The following is a 19,614-nucleotide window of genomic DNA, read 5'->3' as shown; positions in this document are numbered from 1 at the left end:
AGTGTGTGAACTGTGAAGTGCATCTATTCCAGTTCCCCTAAATGAGTGTGCGGTGCTCATCCAGCCAGTCCTAAAGAAGCCCATTATGGTTAATCAGTACCTCTTGGGTTGAACCAGTATCTGGGCAAAGGAGACTATGAATATGACGAGCCTTTGCCCAGATACTGGTTCACTCTTGGGTGTGATGTGGCTGGGTCTTCCTTGTTATTTCGTTGATTATTAACTTTAGATAGTACTGCCATAGCCTCTTTAATGGGAATACCCAACACTTTTTCATAAAAATACTTTTTTAATATTTGAAAAAGTCACACTAATGTCTTATGTGAAATGAATGTGATCCCATGTACCCATTCATTATTAAGGTTTATTTGTCTAATAACCCACTCTGGTTGATGGCTGAAAATCTAGTAAAGAAGATCTGGGAACTAGTAAATGTAACTAACTACTGCCATCTACAGTTTGGAGAGGGAACATTGTAGAGAGCGCATTCACAGTAAGATTTTGGCAGATACCATTGCAGGTTTCAATTTTGGATAGGCTATATTTTCAGCCAGCCTTTTATCATTCAGACGTATGAATAAGACGTGTTACTGTTAAGTAAAAGGCCATTTAGCGCTTTACCATTTAAATAAATAATTGTATACCAATGAAATATGCTATAGACTAGAGAGGGTATTTGTCTGCATTGATACATCAATTTTAAGATTTCACTGCAGTCCTATTTGTTACTTTGTAGTTAGGTCACGCACGGAACATTAGCCTTATATATTGTGGTCAAATGATGTTTAATTTACTTTCAACGTTTATTTCCATTAAGTTGAGCCTATTATTACCCTGCCTGCCTCCCTGATGCCTTTTCAGCACCATGGACAAGAGCCATTAGGAGCGGTTCAGCTCTGCCAAGCCTTTTCCGCGGGCGTCACCCTAAAAACAACAGAGGGGAAACAGCCACCCCGTCTCCTTTAATAGGGGCGACTGAACACTCCAATAGAAAGGGACATTAGAGGAAAAAGCGACCGTCTCTTGCTTTGGGGATGCGCGTCAGGGGACCACGGTAGCCAATCTGCTTGAGCACGTAGATGCTCGTAATTCACGAGCCCCCTTGCTGTCTCGCGCAGTGCTGTCTTTCCCCACATAGCAGTGTTCTTGCTGACTCAGTGCCTTACAGCAGTGCTCCCCGTTCTCTCCACGCACCGACCAGAAACTGCGACGCACGTTCCCTCCAGTAGCCTATAGCCCACTTCTTTCACCACCAACGCCGCTCCAGTAGCCTAGCCCACTTCTTTCACCACCAACGCCGCACAAACTGACAGACATGGCTAAAACAGCAATTGGTAAGCTAACGGTTTACCGTTATTTGTCTGTGTTTTTGGGACGGGTTGATAGGCACAGAGCTGTGGGTGGTGGTTTTGCTTGACTGTGTGTGAGGATGCTGCCTGTGTGAGATAACAGCGGCGACACCTTGGCACAAAAGACTGCCAAGCATTGAATCAAGGGAGCGGTCAAAGTCTGTCGCATGTCAAACAATATTTTTGTTTTCTACTTGTGAGTGGTGCAATCATCTTGCTTTTGTCTTCATTGAGCCTGAACTGCGTGCATTCGTGTTTGTTTTATATCAACAGGGTCGGATGATGATAGTGGGCTACACCTTATGATTAAATAGCCTAGCCCAATAATATTTTATTATAGACAGATTCTATCTCCAATTTTACATTGTGCATAATGCGAATAAATAGCCTAGATTGAAGAAATCCAATGGCACATTTGCGATAGATTATTCGAACGCGATAGGGAATCCATGGATGGATGCTGGCTGCCGCACCTGCCGCTCTAGCCCCCGACACATGCTCATACAGCAGCATAATGCAGACAGACCGACCGCACCCAACATCCCGGTCTCTCTCCCTCTCATCATGAGCGCAAAGCAGCTCTTCAAGGCTCTAAATTAGTCTAACCCGTTACAAATCCTATTATAGAGACTGGACTAGCGTTAATTAGAATGTTATGCTCAATCCATTTGAATGATGAGAGAAATTGTTGAGAATAAATGTATCTTTGTTCGTGCATTTTATATCCAAGCCGAAGCTGTCAGGTGAAGAATTACGAATTGCAATGAAAATTAATGGATGGAAGTTGAAATGTGGCATCATATTACAGCAATTTCATGCCTGGTCTTGATATCATTTGTATTGTATGGGCTGGTCTTGATATCATTTGTATTGCATGGGCTGGTCTTGATATCATTTGTATTGCATGGGCTGGTCTTGATATCATTTGTGTTGCATGGGCTGGTCTTGATATCATTTGTATTGCATGGGCTGGTCTTGATATCATTTGTGTTGCATGGGATGGTCTTGATATCATTTGTATTGCATGGGCTGGTCTTGATATCATTTGTATTGCATGGGCTGGTCTTGATATCATTTGTATTGCATAGGCTGGTCTTGATATCATTTGTATTGCATGGGCTGGTCTTGATATCATTTGTATTGCATGGGCTGGTCTTGATATCATTTGTGTTGCATGGGCTGGTCTTGATATCATTTGTATTGCATGGGCTGGTCTTGATATCATTTGTATTGCATGGGCTGGTCTTGATATTATTTGTATTGCATGGGCTGGGCTTGATATTATTTGTATTGCATGGGCTGGGCCTGATTTGCTTATACAGTATGGGCATCTATTATATTGCTGCGTCAGTCACAATACATGTTTAAAGACATTCTCTAGTTTAAAGTGTAAAAGTCTATCCAAGATTCTGTAATGTGTAATGGAGCACATTCATGCGCATTTAGTGCGCTTTTGAGTGAGGCCTGTCTCTATGGTGACGGTCAAGGGGTTACTTTTATTCTGGATGAATATGTCGTTGATGGATAGATGCGCCGGCAGACAGACAGCAATAAATGGAAGTGTGTCAGGTCCTGACGTCTGTCTGCATCGGCAGCGGGCTGGTCCATCATGACCCGGCCTAGCCGTGTCGCTGTTATGTTTTTTTAAATGATTGAGTTGTAGACTTACACAGGGCGAGTGGGGTGGGCCAAACCCTCCGGGGTACATAATCGTCATAGACGTTGTAGGTGGGCGCAAGGGCAAGCAGGTCGGCAGGCAGGATCAGCTGTGGGTTGGTTGTGTACCATATTATAAATGACAATGACTGGAATAGAAATGGACATTAATTTGAGAATATGTACAGTCTGGGATCAATGCACTTTTTGCAGGGGGGGGGGGGGGGCAAACAGACAGACAGACAGACAGACAGACAGACAGACAGACAGACATGCAGGAAGACAGACAGGAAGACAGATAGACATGCAGGCAGACAGGAAGAGAGACAGGCAGGCAGGATATTTGAGAGATGTGGCATACACAGCCTTCTCCCAATTGCGTATAGCTGCAGGCCTATTGACCACCAGCCAAAATTTATGCTCTCGGCCCACTTGGCTTCTGATTTGTCTAGGGACATCAAACATGCTTACATTAACATACAGATCCTCAGATCTGTTAACATAACACATCCATTAACATAACAGATCCTCATTCATTTATATTATATATTATAGAGATTTCATAAATATTCTCAGATCCTGATTATTAGGTTTTATGCGTAGGGTACAGCCTACGGTCTGATCTCTTAGGCAAGCCCATGAGTTAGGTGTGGCCACCAGATTTCTCCTCTCCAGCCTTTGTGTTCAGGGGCCAAAGCTTTCTGGGAGAATGGCGCCACCCAGAGTTCATCATGCACAGCCTCTGCAGTGTCACTGAGTGCATCCCTGAACCAGTTCTGCCAGACTCACTCTTGTGCCTGTTGTTGCCATTGAGCTGTATTCATCACTTCTGAAGACCGATCGATAGTTGGAGAAGAAAATGTATACGACTGAAGCAAAAGATGAAATCCAATATCCCAGCCAGAGAGGAGAGGCTATCGTTGGGAACCTGATGAATGCACCTTAGTTAAACTAGTCATTGTACCCTAATATATGTCCAGGTCTATGACATTACATCAAATAGGGAACATTAGTCTTGGGTGTGGTATGAAAAATAGAAACCGTTTGGGCTCAGGCGGGTTAGGCCTCTTGTCTGCATTTCAGTGTTCAACAATGCATACTAATGTCTGAAACCTCCCTCGTTGGTAATATTCTCCACCTACCATCCCACTCAGTAGCCCATTTTCACTGGAACCCCTCATGAATGCTGTAATTACTCCACTGATTATATTGTAGAGTAAAGGCTGGGTTGTAAACTAACTGATGAGTTTTTTCCATCACACACACACTCACGCACACTCACGCACGTGCACGCACACACACACAGTGCAGTCAGGCTGCTGTTTGGGCTTATTGGGCTCTGGAAACCTATAAGGCCCCAGTATTGACAGTGACAACAGGATAGTATTGAGTTGGGTTGGAGGGACGGGAACAACAGGACAGTATTGAGTTGGGTTGGAGGGACGGGGGACAACAGGACAGTATTGAGTTGGGTTGGAAGGACGGGGGACAACAGGACAGTATTGAGTTGGGGTGGAGGGACGGGGGACAACAGGACAGTATTGAGTTGGGTTAGAGGGACGGGGAACAACAGGACAGTATTGAGTTGGGGTGGAGGGACGGGAACAACAGGACAGTATTGAGTTGGGGTGGAGGGACGGGGGACAACAGGACAGTATTGAGTTGGGTTGGAGGGACGGGGACAACAGGACAGTATTGAGTTGGGGTGGAGGGACGGGGGACAACAGGACAGTATTGAGTTGGGTTAGAGGGACGGGAACAACAGGACAGTATTGAGTTGGGTTGGAGGGACGGGGGACAACAGGACAGTATTGAGTTGGGTTGGAGGGATGGGGGACAACAGGACAGTATTGAGTTGGGTTAGAGGGACGGGGGACAACAGGACAGTATTGAGTTGGGTTGGAGGGACGGGGGACAACAGGACAGTATTGAGTTGGGTTGGAGGGACGGGGGACAACAGGACAGTATTGAGTTGGGGTGGAGGGACGGGGACAACAGGACAGTATTGAGTTGGGTTGGAGGGACGGGGGACAACAGGACAGTATTGAGTTGGGGTGGAGGGATGGGTACAACAGGACAGTATTGAGTTGGGGTGGAGGGACGGGGGACAACAGGACAGTATTGAGTTGGGTTGGAGGGACGGGGGACAACAGGACAGTATTGAGTTGGGTTAGAGGGACGGGAACAACAGGACAGTATTGAGTTGGGGTGGAGGGACGGGAACAACAGGACAGTATTGAGTTGGGGTGGAGGGACGGGAACAACAGGACAGTATTGAGTTGGGTTGGAGGGACGGGGAACAACAGGACAGTATTGAGTTGGGTTGGAGGGACGGGGGACAACAGGACAGTATTGAGTTGGGTTGGAGGGACGGGAACAACAGGACAGTATTGCGTTGGGGTGGAGGTACGGGGACAACAGGACAGTATTGAGTTGGGTTGGAGGGACGGGGGACAACAGGACAGTATTGAGTTGGGGTGGAGGGACGGGGGACAACAGGACAGTATTGAGTTGGGGTGGAGGGATGGGAACAACAGGACAGTATTGAGTTGGGGTGGAGGGACGGGGAACAACAGGACAGTATTGAGTTGGGTTAGAGGGACGGGGAACAACAGGACAGTATTGAGTTGGGTTAGAGGGACGGGGAACAACAGGACAGTATTGAGTTGGGTTAGAGGGACGGAGGACAACAGGACAGTATTGAGTTGGGTTGGAGGGACGGGGGACAACAGGACAGTATTGAGTTGGGTTGGAGGGACGGGAACAACAGGACAGTATTGAGTTGGGGTGGAGGGACGGGAACAACAGGACAGTATTGAGTTGGGTTGGAGGGACGGGGGACAACAGGACAGTATTGAGTTGGGGTGGAGGGATGGGAACAACAGGACAGTATTGAGTTGGGGTGGAGGGACGGGAACAACAGGACAGTATTGAGTTGGGGTGGAGGGATGGGAACAACAGGACAGTATTGAGTTGGGGTGGAGGGACGGGGGACAACAGGACAGTATTGAGTTGGGGTGGAGGGACGGGGGACAACAGGACAGTATTGAGTTGGGGTGGAGGGATGGGAACAACAGGACAGTATTGAGTTGGGTTGGAGGGACGGGGAACAACAGGACAGTATTGAGTTGGGTTAGAGGGACGGGAACAACAGGACAGTATTGAGTTGGGTTGGAGGGACGGGGAACAACAGGACAGTATTGAGTTGGGTTGAAGGGACGGGGGACAACAGGACAGTATTGAGTTGGGGTGGAGGGACGGGGGACAACAGGACAGTATTGAGTTGGGTTGGAGGGACGGGGACAAAAGGACAGTATTGAGTTGGGTTGGAGGGACGGGAACAACAGGACAGTATTGAGTTGGGTTGGAGGGACGGGGACAAAAGGACAGTATTGAGTTGGGTTGGAGGGACGGGAACAACAGGACAGTATTGAGTTGGGTTGGAGGGACGGGGGACAACAGGACAGGATTGAGTTGGGGTGGAGGGATGGGAACAACAGGACAGTATTGAGTTGGGTTGGAGAGACGGGGGACAACAGGACAGTATTGAGTTGGGGTGGAGGGACGGGGGACAACAGGACAGTATTGAGTTGGGGTGGAGGGATGGGAACAACAGGACAGTATTGAGTTGGGGTGGAGGGATGGGAACAACAGGACAGTATTGAGTTGGGGTGGAGGGACGGGGGACAACAGGACAGTATTGAGTTGGGGTGGAGGGACGGGGGACAACCTGGACAGTATTGAGTTGGGGTGGAGGGACGGGAACAACAGGACAGTATTGAGTTGGGGTGGAGGGACGGGAACAACAGGACAGTATTGAGTTGGGGTGGAGGGACGGGGAACAACAGGACAGTATTGAGTTGGGGTGGAGGGACGGGAACAACAGGACAGTATTTAGTTGGGGTGGAGGGATGGGAACAACAGGACAGTATTGAGTTGGGGTGGAGGGACGGGGGACAACCTGGACAGTATTGAGTTGGGGTGGAGGGACGGGGGACAACCTGGACAGTATTGAGTTGGGGTGGAGGGACGGGGGACAACCTGGACAGTATTGAGTTGGGGTGGAGGGACGGGGGACAACAGGACAGTATTGAGTTGGGTTGGAGGGACGGGGGACAACAGGACAGTATTGAGTTGGGGTGGAGGGACGGGAACAACAGGACAGTATTAAGTTGGGGTGGAGGGACGGGAACAACAGGACAGTATTGAGTTGGGGTGGAGGGACGGGGACAACAGGACAGTATTGAGTTGGGGTGGAGGGACGGGAACAACAGGACAGTATTGAGTTGGGGTGGAGGGACGGGGGACAACAGGACAGTATTGAGTTGGGGTGGAGGGATGGGAACAACAGGACAGTATTGAGTTGGGGTGGAGGGACGGGGGACAACAGGACAGTATTGAGTTGGGGTGGAGGGATGGGAACAACAGGACAGTATTGAGTTGGGGTAGAGGGACGGGGGACAACAGGACAGTATTGAGTTGGGTTGGAGGGATGGGGGACAACAGGACAGTATTGAGTTGGGTTGGAGGGACGGGGGACAACAGGACAGTATTGAGTTGGGGTGGAGGGACGGGGGACAACAGGACAGTATTGAGTTGGGGTGGAGGGACGGGAACAACAGGACAGTATTGAGTTGGGGTGGAGGGATGGGGAACAACAGGACAGTATTGAGTTGGGGTGGAGGGACTGGGGACAACAGGACAGTATTGAGTTGGGTTGGAGGGACGGGGAACAACAGGACAGTATTGAGTTGGGGTGGAGGGACGGGGAACAACAGGACAGTATTGAGTTGGGGTGGAGGGACGGGGGACAACAGGACAGTATTGAGTTGGGTTGGAGGGACGGGGAACAACAGGACAGTATTGAGTTGGGGTGGAGGGACGGGGAACAACAGGACAGTATTGAGTTGGGTTGGAGGGACGGGGGACAACAGGACAGTATTGAGTTGGGGTGGAGGGACGGGGGACAACAGGACAGTATTGAGTTGGGTTGGAGGGACGGGGACAAAAGGACAGTATTGAGTTGGGTTGGAGGGACGGGAACAACAGGACAGTATTGAGTTGGGTTGGAGGGACGGGGGACAACAGGACAGGATTGAGTTGGGGTGGAGGGATGGGAACAACAGGACAGTATTGAGTTGGGTTGGAGGGACGGGGGACAACAGGACAGTATTGAGTTGGGGTGGAGGGACGGGGGACAACAGGACAGTATTGAGTTGGGGTGGAGGGATGGGAACAACAGGACAGTATTGAGTTGAGGTGGAGGGACGGGGGACAACAGGACAGTATTGAGTTGGGGTGGAGGGACGGGGGACAACCTGGACAGTATTGAGTTGGGGTGGAGGGACGGGGGACAACCTGGACAGTATTGAGTTGGGGTGGAGGGACGGGGAACAACAGGACAGTATTGAGTTGGGGTGGAGGGACGGGGGACAACCTGGACAGTATTGAGTTGGGGTGGAGGGACGGGAACAACAGGACAGTATTTAGTTGGGGTGGAGGGATGGGAACAACAGGACAGTATTGAGTTGGGGTGGAGGGACGGGGGACAACCTGGACAGTATTGAGTTGGGGTGGAGGGACGGGGGACAACCTGGACAGTATTGAGTTGGGGTGGAGGGACGGGGGACAACAGGACAGTATTGAGTTGGGTTGGAGGGATGGGAACAACAGGACAGTATTGAGTTGGGTTGGAGGGATGGGAACAACAGGACAGTATTGAGTTGGGTTGGAGGGACGGGGGACAACAGGACAGTATTGAGTTGGGTTGGAGGGACGGGGGACAACAGGACAGTATTGAGTTGGGTTGGAGGGACGGGAACAACAGGACAGTATTGAGTTGGGTTGGAGGGACGGGAACAACAGGACAGTATTGAGTTGGGTTGGAGGGACGGGGGACAACAGGACAGTATTGAGTTGGGGTGGAGGGACGGGAACAACAGGACAGTATTGAGTTGGGGTGGAGGGACGGGGACAACAGGACAGTATTGAGTTGGGTTGGAGGGATGGGGAACAACAGGACAGTATTGAGTTGGGGTGGAGGGACTGGGGACAACAGGACAGTATTGAGTTGGGGTGGAGGGACGGGGGACAACCTGGACAGTATTGAGTTGGGGTGGAGGGATGGGAACAACAGGACAGTATTGAGTTGGGGTGGAGGGACGGGGGACAACCTGGACAGTATTGAGTTGGGGTGGAGGGATGGGAACAACAGGACAGTATTGAGTTGGGGTGGAGGGACGGGGGACAACCTGGACAGTATTGAGTTGGGGTGGAGGGACGGGGGAACAACAGGACAGTATTGAGTTGGGGTGGAGGGACGGGGACAACAGGACAGTATTGAGTTGGGTTGGAGGGACGGGGGACAACAGGACAGTATTGAGTTGGGTTAGAGGGACGGGGGAACAACAGGACAGTATTGAGTTGGGGTGGAGGGATGGGAACAACAGGACAGTATTGAGTTGGGTTGGAGGGATGGGGGACAACAGGACAGTATTGAGTTGGGTTGGAGGGATGGGGGACAACAGGACAGTATTGAGTTGGGTTGGAGGGATGGGGGACAACAGGACAGTATTGAGTTGGGGTGGAGGGACAGGGACAACAGGACAGTATTGAGTTGGGTTGGAGGGACGGGAACAACAGGACAGTATTGAGTTGGGGTGGAGGGACGGGAACAACAGGACAGTATTGAGTTGGGTTGGAGGGACGGGGGACAACAGGACAGTATTGAGTTGGGGTGGAGGGACGGGAACAACAGGACAGGGGAGGAGGGGTTATTGATGATCTGTGGTCTCATGCTAAAGGATTACAACATTAAGCATGGTACCTGCCTCTGTTTCCGTGGTGAGGAGGAGATCTCCGTGGGAATAGAAGAGGATGCTCAGTGTAAAACTTGCTGAAAAGATGACAAAATTATTTCTCTTTATGATTAATACACAGTAGAATTGTGTGTTTTTACTGCATCCTAATAGAATAACAATGTTTAGTTTAGAATTTGGTCAAACATTGAACAAATGCATTTAATATACATATCTTTTCCAGTATAACTCTGTTGACAACATTCCCTAAACACCAAAACACACAGCTGGCCAGGGCGAGAGCAGGCTGACAGCTGCCAGCCGCAGTTATCTTCTGACCTGCTCAATAAGCACTTAACCTGCATTATCTGCTGCACTGAACCACCAAGTGTTCACATCACTGACATCACTGACAAGCTGAGTCGTCCTGAAGGGAAAATGGCTGCTGTCTGTGGTTCCCGGCACTTACAGGGCTGTTAGTGTGGTGTGTGTGTGTGTGAACCTACTCATGCACTTGTATGCACACACACACACACACACACACACACACACACACACACACACACACACACACACACACACACACACACACACACACACACACACACACACACACACACACACACACACAGACACACACACACACACAGACAGACACACAGACACACACACACACACACACACACACTTAAGCACAGATGCACACACAAACACACGCCTACACACACTTCCACCACCCACCAGTAGAGATGGTCTGGTCCGGTAATTACAGATTAAAATCCCCTCCACCGCTCCACTGAAGGCAGCAGCCTCCATTTGCCTTCCCTGAGGACCCTCGATCCTTGTGGGAGTCAGCCAGCCCAAATCAGCCCTCATCTCCTCCTCTTCACATCCCCCTTATCCCCTTTCTTTTTCTCCTCTATGGGAGAGGTTAACCCAGTCCCCCTTTTCTCCTCCTCCACGTCTCCTGGAAAGGAGGGGTTAACCCAGTCCCCCTTTTCTCCTCCTCCTCCTCCTCGTCTTCTGGAAAGGAGGGGTTAACCCAGTCCCCCTTTTCTCCTCCTCCTCCACGTCTCCTGGAAAGGAGGGGTTAACCCAGTCCCCCTTTTCTCCTCCTCCTCCTCGTCTTCTGGGAAGGAGGGGTTAACCCAGTCCCCCTTTTCTCCTCATCCTCCTCCACGTCTTCTGGAAAGGAGGGGTTAACCCCGTCCCCCTTTTCTCCTCCTCCTCCACGTCTCCTGGAAAGGAGGGGTTAACCCCGTCCCCCTTTTCTCCTCCTCCTCCTCCTCGTCTTCTGGGAAGGAGGAGTTAACCCAGTCCCCCTTTTCTCCTCCTCCTCCACGTCTCCTGGAAAGGAGGGGTTAACCCCGTCCCCCTTTTCTCCTCCTCCTCGTCTCCTGGAAAGGAGGGGTTAACCCAGTCCCCCTTTTCTCCTCCTCCTCCACGTCTTCTGGGAAGGAGGGGTTAACCCAGTCCCCCTTTTCTCCTCCTCCTCCACGTCTTCTGGAAAGAAGGGGTTAACCCAGTCCCCCTTTTCTCCTCCTCCACGTCTTCTGGAAAGAAGGGGTTAACCCAGTCCCCCTTTTCTCCTCCTCGTCTTCTGGAAAGGAGGGGTTAACCCCGTCCCCCTTTTCTCCTCCTCCTCCACGTCTTCTGGAAAGAAGGGGTTAACCCAGGCCCCCTTTTCTCCTCCTTCTCCTCGTCTTCTGCAAAGGAGGGGTTAACACGCCTATCAAAGAGAGCTAACCCAGTCCTCCTCTCTGCGCTCTCCTCTCATTCTCTTCCCTCTCTTCTAGGAGGGGTTAACAAGCCCATCAGAGAGTCAGTCATCTGATGCCCCGTGGCGTCTGCTAGGCTGAGAGTTGCCTGTTATAGCAGACAGATTGAGACAGGGAGAGGAGAGGGGTTGTCTGGTGGTGCAGCACCACTGCTGTAGGTGCTAGAATACACTTCATTCGAAACAGACAGAAAGACAGGGAGATGGTTTGGCCGGATGTGCAACAGCAGAACGTCCATGGGCACTAGCTACACTTCTCTCCTCCATGTCCAACTGTAAATCTTAGAGATTTCCTTTTCTCAATGTTGACTCCCAGCCAGGGACATCAGTCAGGGGTCAATGTAGCACATTCCAGCCCTGCAGCCCACAGCGTGTGATGGATGATGGATCATATAAGCTGGGTTCTACTTGGCACGTCGAGGTGCCCCGGCGGTACCCTGTGCCTTCAGACACTGTACTGTACACTATAAACAGCAGCCAGGAGAGGTAGAGGACATAGCCAGACTGTCTGTTGCAGTACAATAGGATGAAGTAAATGTCTTCTTTCTGCTGGCTCCCTGATGGGATGCTACAGTAGGTTCACATCCCACTTTGGGTGCCAGTACAGCTCTGTAGCATTCTAACCTGGAATCACTATTGATTCACTTAAAAGTCATGATGGCAGAACAATTCAGTTTGGATTCCGGAACAGTCTAGTAGCTTTCAGCAACATCAGCCATAATCAGTATGACTGCAGGTGCTATCCCTGCTGTTAAATGGCTGTTGGATGTTACCAATGCTAGCGACAGACTCTGCTAGCTAAGTGAATAAATAATAGGCTAAAATGAAATGTATAGCTGATGATGAATGAATCCTGTGGGGAGGTGGTCGACCGCTGTGGAGAATGAATCCTGTGGGGAGGTGGTCGACCGCTGTGGAGAATGAATCCTGTGGGGAGGTGGTTGACCGCTGTGGAGAATGAATCCTGTGGGGAGGTGGTCGACCTCTGTGGAGAATGAATCCTGTGGGGAGGTGGTTGACCGCTGTGGAGATCAGAGCATAGGAGGACACATCACACAGACACACACACACACACACACACACACACACACACACACACACACACACACACACACACACACACACACACACACACACACACACACACACACACACACACACACACACACACACACACACACACACACACACACACATCCCACTTCCCTTCACACATCCTACTTCCCTTCACAGTCTGCACAAACAAAGCCCAATAAAATGGGGCTTAGAAACCTCAAGCTGATTCTTCTCACCAGACTAGACCGCCTTTGATGATCATGCGTTCTTTTATTTTTAAGGATTTGCTGAATATTTATTTTCCTAAACATCTAACGATGGCGATGCCATGTGAGATGATAATTTATGAGGATGAGAAAGTAGGTTAACGGTCTGTCTGTCTGTCTCTGTGTGTGTGTGTTCTCCACAGCGTACAAAGAGAAGATGAAGGAGATGTCTGTCCTGTCTCTCCTCTGCTCCTGCCTGTACCCAGAGACACGCAAGAACCTGGTGGGAGAGTTCCAAGGTAAACAGAAATGTCACCTGACTTTTTAAAATGTTTCTTTCAACTTACAGCAAAGGCAACCAAGAGGGAATTACAAACAAAAGTGAAAGTTTGATTTGTGGTAATATTATCACTACAAAGGCAGGATTTAGAGTTTCCCTCTTTGGTTTTCCTCTGCCTGTTCCCTTCTTCTAGTAGCAGGCATGGAGGTGAAGCCCATCAACAAGCGTGCCTCTGGCCAGGCCTTCGAGGTGATCCTGAAGCCCCCCTCTCCGGTGTCGGACACGGCTCACTGCGTCACCTCGCCTCCCAAGAAGGATGTCTCTCTGGAGGACATCCAGAAGAAGCTGGAGGCCGCTGAGGACCGGAGGAGAGTGAGTCCCTTAGCATAAGCCGACAACTTAATTCAGTCACTGTATCACACTGAATCATGCTAGCATATGACACTTTGTCCTATCCTTCTTAGCCTATACCTTGGCTTGGCTTAGACTTTGACTGTTATACTTACTTACTTATTACTAAGCAATTATCATATTCATCAGGCAAAGGAATGACACTAAAACCAATTCTTACCCTCTCGTTCCCACCTTGTTTCTTGGATTATCCTGCGTTCTACTCTATTCTATTCTGTTCTATTCTGTTCTATTCTACTGTTTTCGATTATATTCTACTCTATTCTATTCTATCGCCGCTTCAGTCCCAGGAGGCCCAGGTTCTCAGGGCCCTGGCAGAAAAGCGGGAGCACGAGAGGGACGTGGTGATGAAGGCCATGGAGGAGAACAGCAACTTCAGCAAGATGGCAGAGGAGAAGCTGACCATGAAGATGGAGCAGATCAAGGAGAATCGCCAGGCCTACCTGGCCTGCATCATGGAGCGCCTGCAGGAGAAGGTGAGAGGAGAGCTTGGTGGGAAAGATGGTAGGTGGAGACAGCAAGACCAGGGGAGTGGACAAGAGGTTGTGCAAGGTAGAAGGCTTTGATATTTTTTGGTAGGGGCTTCGGGCATCATTCATGGATGAAACACTGGCCATTGTAGTTGAATATGTCAGCTGAAAAGGGAGCGTAAATTGACAGACTTGAACCAGAGAATCTCAGGGCTGGGTCAGTATTGAGAGGTTTCCAACATGGCAGCATCTCTCTCTGTGTTGTCCTCAGGAGAGGCATGCCCAGGTGGTGCGCAGGAACAAAGAGCTGAGAGAAGAGCTAACAGCGTGAGCAGGCCAGGGGCGCCACAAACCATCATACCCCCCTACAGCCACCCTCCTGTACCCTCTACTCCTCCCTGCCCCCTCCCAAGGGACTCCCCTGACAACCCCACTTCTACAGCACCCCCAGCGGCAGAAGACCCCCCCCCCAAGAGTGAGGAGGAGGACCCACCGGAAACCCCACACCAACAGCATTAGCAAATGGGGGGGATTGCAAAAAAATTACCAAAATGTCGCCCACTCCTCCCTAATAAATAATGTTTTTGCTCGATTTCAAATGCTGAAAAAAGAAAAGATGAAAAACCAACCAAGTTAAAGTGGGTATTGTTTTTGTAAATACTTATTTTTTTGTTATATACAGTAGGATAGTACAGCAGAAGTATTTCAGTGGGCCATTTTAGCATTTTCTCTATCTATGGATGTACTTTATTTAATTTTTTTCTCAAACAAAAATCGTTTGCAGTTTCTCTCGTACTATAAGGCTTCTGTGTTGTTGTGAGTTCGCCAGCTAGCCGACGTGCGTTTGCGCTGGTTATCTTCTGACCATGTCTGTTTCTGTATCAGTCAGTCAGTCAGTCAGTCGGTGTGGGAATGATGATAATGCAGGCTGCTCATTGACTCCCAGGAGAGAGACTAGTTAGACTTCAGGAGAATACTATAGCTTTTATGAGCCGATTCTCTCCTGCCTTCTGATCTCCCACTCTCTTACATAGAGTAGTTCATTCACACACACGCACATACACAGACTGAGGAATTTGGCAAACATGACATGTCGTTTAAGAGGAGCTTGCTAAATTCTGTCAGTTGGGCATCGCAGAAGTCACATGACATCATTGGTTCATACCGGGATGTCACAGAAGGGTGTTATGGTCCTTTCTCGTTCCCAAGACCCCCCAGCGTCATCTGTCAATCACTCTCTCAGCATGTACTGTATGTACCATCTTAGACGTGTAGATAATGTAATCGTGCCTAGAATACTACAAGCTCATATAGCGGTTAACGCATAAGCAATGGTAGATCACTAAGTAACATCCATGTCCTTAAATAGGCTAATGGGCCCTCTCAGCTCTTTCATGTTGTGCCACAGAGGAACCAAGCCAAATGCTACTACGGAGGTTTCACTCTCTCTGGAGAATCATAGTTTGACTCTCTCACTATTGAGAATGAGTCATTGTACCGTCGTCTCTTAACTGTGTTCGGCAAACTATGGCACAGCAGAACAAGTAGGTAACATGTAAGACGTGAGAAGACAACCAGCACACAGACATATAATAACTGCTAGAAGATCCTGACATGACAATGGAAGACAAAGGGTGTGTGTTTCAGTAGGGGTGGATGTGTGTGTGTTTCAGTAGGGGTGGGTGGATGTGTGTGAGAGTGTGTGTTTCAGTAGGGGTGGGTGGATGTGTGAGAGAGTGTGTGTTTCAGTAGGGGTGGGTGGATGTGTGTGAGAGTGTGTGTTTCAGTAGGGGTGGGTGGATGTGTGTGAGAGAGTGTGTGTGTTTCAGTAGGGGTGGATGTGTGTGTGTTTCAGTAGGGGTGGGTGGATGTGTGTGAGAGTCTGTGTTTCAGTAGGGGTGGGTGGATGTGTGTGAGAGTGTGTATGTTTCAGTAGGGGTGGGTGGATGTGTGTGAGAGTGTGTGTTTCAGTAGGGGTGGGTGGATGTGTGTGAGTGTGTGTGTTTCAGTAGGGGTGGGTGGATGTGAGAGAGTGTGTTTCAGTAGGGGTGGGTGGATGTGTGTGAGAGAGTGTGTATGTTTCAGTAGGGGTGGATGGATGTGTGTGAGAGTGTGTGTTTCAGTAGGGGTGGGTGGATGTGTTTGAGAGTGTGTGTTTCAGTAGGGATGGGTGGATGTGAGAGAGTGTGTATGTTTCAGTAGGGGTGGGTGGATGTGTGTGAGAGTGTGTGTTTCAGTAGGGGTGGGTGGATGTGTGTGAGAGTGTGTATGTTTCAGTAGGGGTGGGTGGATGTGAGAGAGTGTGTATGTTTCAGTAGGGGTGGGTGGATGTGTGTGAGAGTGTGTATGTTTCAGTAGGGGTGGGTGGATGTGTGTGAGAGTGTGTATGTTTCAGTAGGGGTGGGTGGATGTGTGTGAGAGTGTGTGTTTCAGTAGGGGTGGGTGGATGTGTGTGAGAGAGTGTGTATGTTTCAGTAGGGGTGGGTGGATGTGTGTGAGAGTGTGTGTTTCAGTAGGGGTGGGTGGATGTGTGTGAGAGAGTGTGTATGTTTCAGTAGGGGTGGGTGGATGTGTGTGAGAGTGTGTGTTTCAGTAGGGGTGGGTGGATGTGTGTGAGAGAGTGTGTATGTTTCAGTAGGGGTGGATGTGTGTGTGTTTCAGTAGGGGTGGGTGGATGTGTGTGAGAGTGTGTGTTTCAGTAGGGATGGGTGGATGTGAGAGAGTGTGTATGTTTCAGTAGGGGTGGGTGGATGTGTGTGAGAGTGTGTGTTTCAGTAGGGGTGGGTGGATGTGTGTGAGAGTGTGTATGTTTCAGTAGAGGTGGGTGGATGTGTTTGAGAGTGTGTGTTTCAGTAGGGGTGGGTGGATGTGTGTGAGAGTGTGTATGTTTCAGTAGGGGTGGGTGGATGTGTGTGAGAGAGTGTGTATGTTTCAGTAGGGGTGGGTGGATGTGTGTGAGAGTGTGTGTTTCAGTAGGGGTGGGTGGATGTGTTTGAGAGTGTGTGTTTCAGTAGGGGTGGGTGGATGTGTGAGAGAGTGTGTGTTTCAGTAGGGGTGGGTGGATGTGTGTATGTTTCAGTAGGGGTGGGTGGATGTGTGTGAGAGAGTGTGTTTCAGTAGGGGTGGGTGGATGTGTGTGAGAGAGTGTGTATGTTTCAGTAGGGGTGGGTGGATGTGTGTGAGAGTGTGTGTTTCAGTAGGGGTGGGTGGATGTGTTTGAGAGTGTGTGTTTCAGTAGGGGTGGGTGGATGTGTGTGAGAGAGTGTGTATGTTTCAGTAGGGGTGGGTGGATGTGTGTGAGAGTGTGTATGTTTCAGTAGGGGTGGGTGGATGTGTGAGAGAGTGTGTATGTTTCAGTAGGGGTGTGCGCGTGTGTGTGCGCGTGTGCTGTTTCTCTGGTTTAGAGCTTAATTATACCAGCCAGGATGTTGGAGCTGTATATCCAACCATCCGTCACATACTAATGACATCACAGCGTCCTGTCTGCGACATCACAGGGTCCTGTCTGCGACATCACAGGGTCCTGTCTGTGGTGATGAATCTGGCTGTCTCTCTCTCTTCCTGTTTGTGTGTTTTCCCCCTCCACATATATCTTTGTGAGCAAGCTGTGGTAATTAAAGGTTTCGGGTTCTGTGAATGATATTGGCTTTGTTTGTTCTTATTCTTGTTTGTTGTATTGCCTTTGAATGAGACAAAAATAATTCAAAGGACCTATGAAAAAAAAAGGATTTATATATGTATTATCCTAGAATGTTTATTTCTGTCTCTGAATTAGTTTTGAGAAATAAATAAAAATATGGAAGAGACAAAGGAGAATAGGTGATCTTCCACAGTTGTAGAGTCACATATGACCAGCAGGTGGTGACAAAAGATCACAGTTGGCAGTGCTGTAACAACTTGACCCCCGTACAAGAAAGCAAATTACAGACTCCTCTTTGAATCTGCGTATTTCTCCAAAGCTCAATTGTCCAGTTGTCTGCACAACACGACCAGGACCTAGAATCACAACACGACCAGGACCTAGAATCATAACACGACCAGGACCTAGAATCACAACACGACCAGGACCTAGAATCACAACGCGACCAGGACCTAGAATCACAACACGACCAGGACCTAGAATCACAACACGACCAGGATCTAGAATCACAACACGACCAGGACCTGAATCAATGGAGACACTCAAGTGTTTTAAGTGTTGCATACTGGACCCTATTCCAACTAAACTACTGAAAGAGCTGCTTCCTGTGCTTGGCCTTCCTATGTTGAACATAATTAGCAGCTCTCTATCCACTGGATGTGTACCAAACTCACTAAAAGTGGCAGTAATAAAGCCTCTCTTGAAAAAGCCGAACCTTGACCCAGAAAATGTAAAACACTATCGACCTATTTCGAATCTCCCATTCCGCTATTGAGCAGCAACCCAATGCCTTCCTGAAGACAAACAATGTATAAGAAACGCTTCAGTCTAGTTTTAGACCTCATCATAGCACTGAGACTGCACTCGTGAAGGTGGTAAATTACCTTTTAATGGCGTCAGACCAAGGTTCTACATCTGTCCTCGTGCTCCTAGACCTTGTGCTGCTTTTGACACCATCGATCAACACATTCTTTTGGAGAGATTAGAGACCTTAATCTTATCTGTCGGAAAGATATCAGTTTGTCTCTGTGGATGGTTTGTCCTCTGACAAATCAATTGTAAGTTTCGGTGTTCCTCAAGGTTCCGTTTTAGGACCGCTATTGTTTTCACTATATATTTCACCTCTTGGTGATGTCATTCAGAAACATAATGTTAACTTCCACTGCTATGCGGACGACACACAGCTGTACATTTCGATGAAACATGGTGAAGCCCCAAAATTTCCCTCCCTGGAAGCCTGTGTTTCAGACATAAGGAAGTGGATGGCGGCAAATGTTTTACTTTTAAACTCGGACAAAACAGAGATGCTTGTTCTAGGTCTCAAGAAACAAAGATATCTTCTGTCGGATCTGAAAATTCATCTTGATGGTTGTACAGTCGTCTCAAATTAAACTGTGAAGGACCTCAGCGTTATTCTGGACCCTGATCTCTCTTCTGACGAACATATCAAGAATATTTTGTAACATTGCAAAAATCTGAAACGTTTTGTCCAAAAATTATGTAGAAAAGGTCATCTATGCGTTTGTCACTTCTAGGTAAGACTACTGCAATGCTCTACTCTCCGGCTACCCGGATAAAGCACTAAATAAACTTCAGTTAGTGCTAAACACGGCTGCTAGAATCCTGACTAGAACCAAAAAATGTGATCATATTACTCAAGTGCTAGCCTTTCTACACTGGCTTCCTGTTAAGGCAAGGGCTGATTTCAAGGTTTTACTGCTAATCTACAAAGCATTACATGGGATGCTCCTACCTGTCTCTCTGATTTGGTCCTGCTGTACATACCTACACGTACACTACGGTCACAAGACGCAGGCCTCCTTATTGTCCCTAGAATTTCTAAGCAAACAGCTGGAGGCAGGGCTTTCTCCTATAGAGCTCAATTTTTATGGAATGGTCTGCCTATCCATGTGAGATACGCAGACTCGGTCTCACCCTTTAAGTCTTTACTGAAGACTAATCTCTTCAGTGG

The 19,614-nt window shown here is 48.8% G+C and overlaps 1 protein-coding gene across 3 annotated transcripts; it reads left to right on the top strand.

The window, feature by feature from the left end:
* Positions 1 to 924: 924 nt before the first annotated feature.
* LOC129830796 (stathmin-2-like) lies at positions 925 to 17,642 on the top strand. Of its 3 annotated transcripts, XR_008755637.1 has the most exons (6): positions 938 to 1,334; positions 13,045 to 13,140; positions 13,315 to 13,493; positions 13,817 to 14,008; positions 14,274 to 16,782; positions 16,823 to 17,642. XR_008755637.1 is itself a non-coding variant. In XM_055893531.1 (5 exons), the coding sequence occupies exons 1-5, from the start codon at positions 1,316 to 1,318 to the stop codon at positions 14,331 to 14,333; spliced, it is 543 nt and encodes a 180-aa protein (XP_055749506.1). In that variant the 5' UTR covers positions 925 to 1,315; the 3' UTR covers positions 14,334 to 17,642. The 3 variants fall into 3 exon arrangements, 2 of the variants coding, with proteins under 2 accessions (XP_055749506.1, XP_055749505.1); XM_055893531.1 differs by having other exon boundaries at positions 925 to 1,334; positions 13,318 to 13,493; positions 14,274 to 17,642; XM_055893530.1 differs by having other exon boundaries at positions 14,274 to 17,642.
* Positions 17,643 to 19,614: the final 1,972 nt, after the last annotated feature.

The sequence above is a fragment of the Salvelinus fontinalis genome, chromosome 32, assembly GCF_029448725.1.
Source record: "Salvelinus fontinalis isolate EN_2023a chromosome 32, ASM2944872v1, whole genome shotgun sequence".
NCBI classification, from domain to species: Eukaryota; Metazoa; Chordata; class Actinopteri; order Salmoniformes; family Salmonidae; genus Salvelinus; species Salvelinus fontinalis.
The sequence above is the reverse complement of the archived record's forward strand: the minus strand, read 5'-3'. Positions and strand labels throughout refer to the sequence as shown.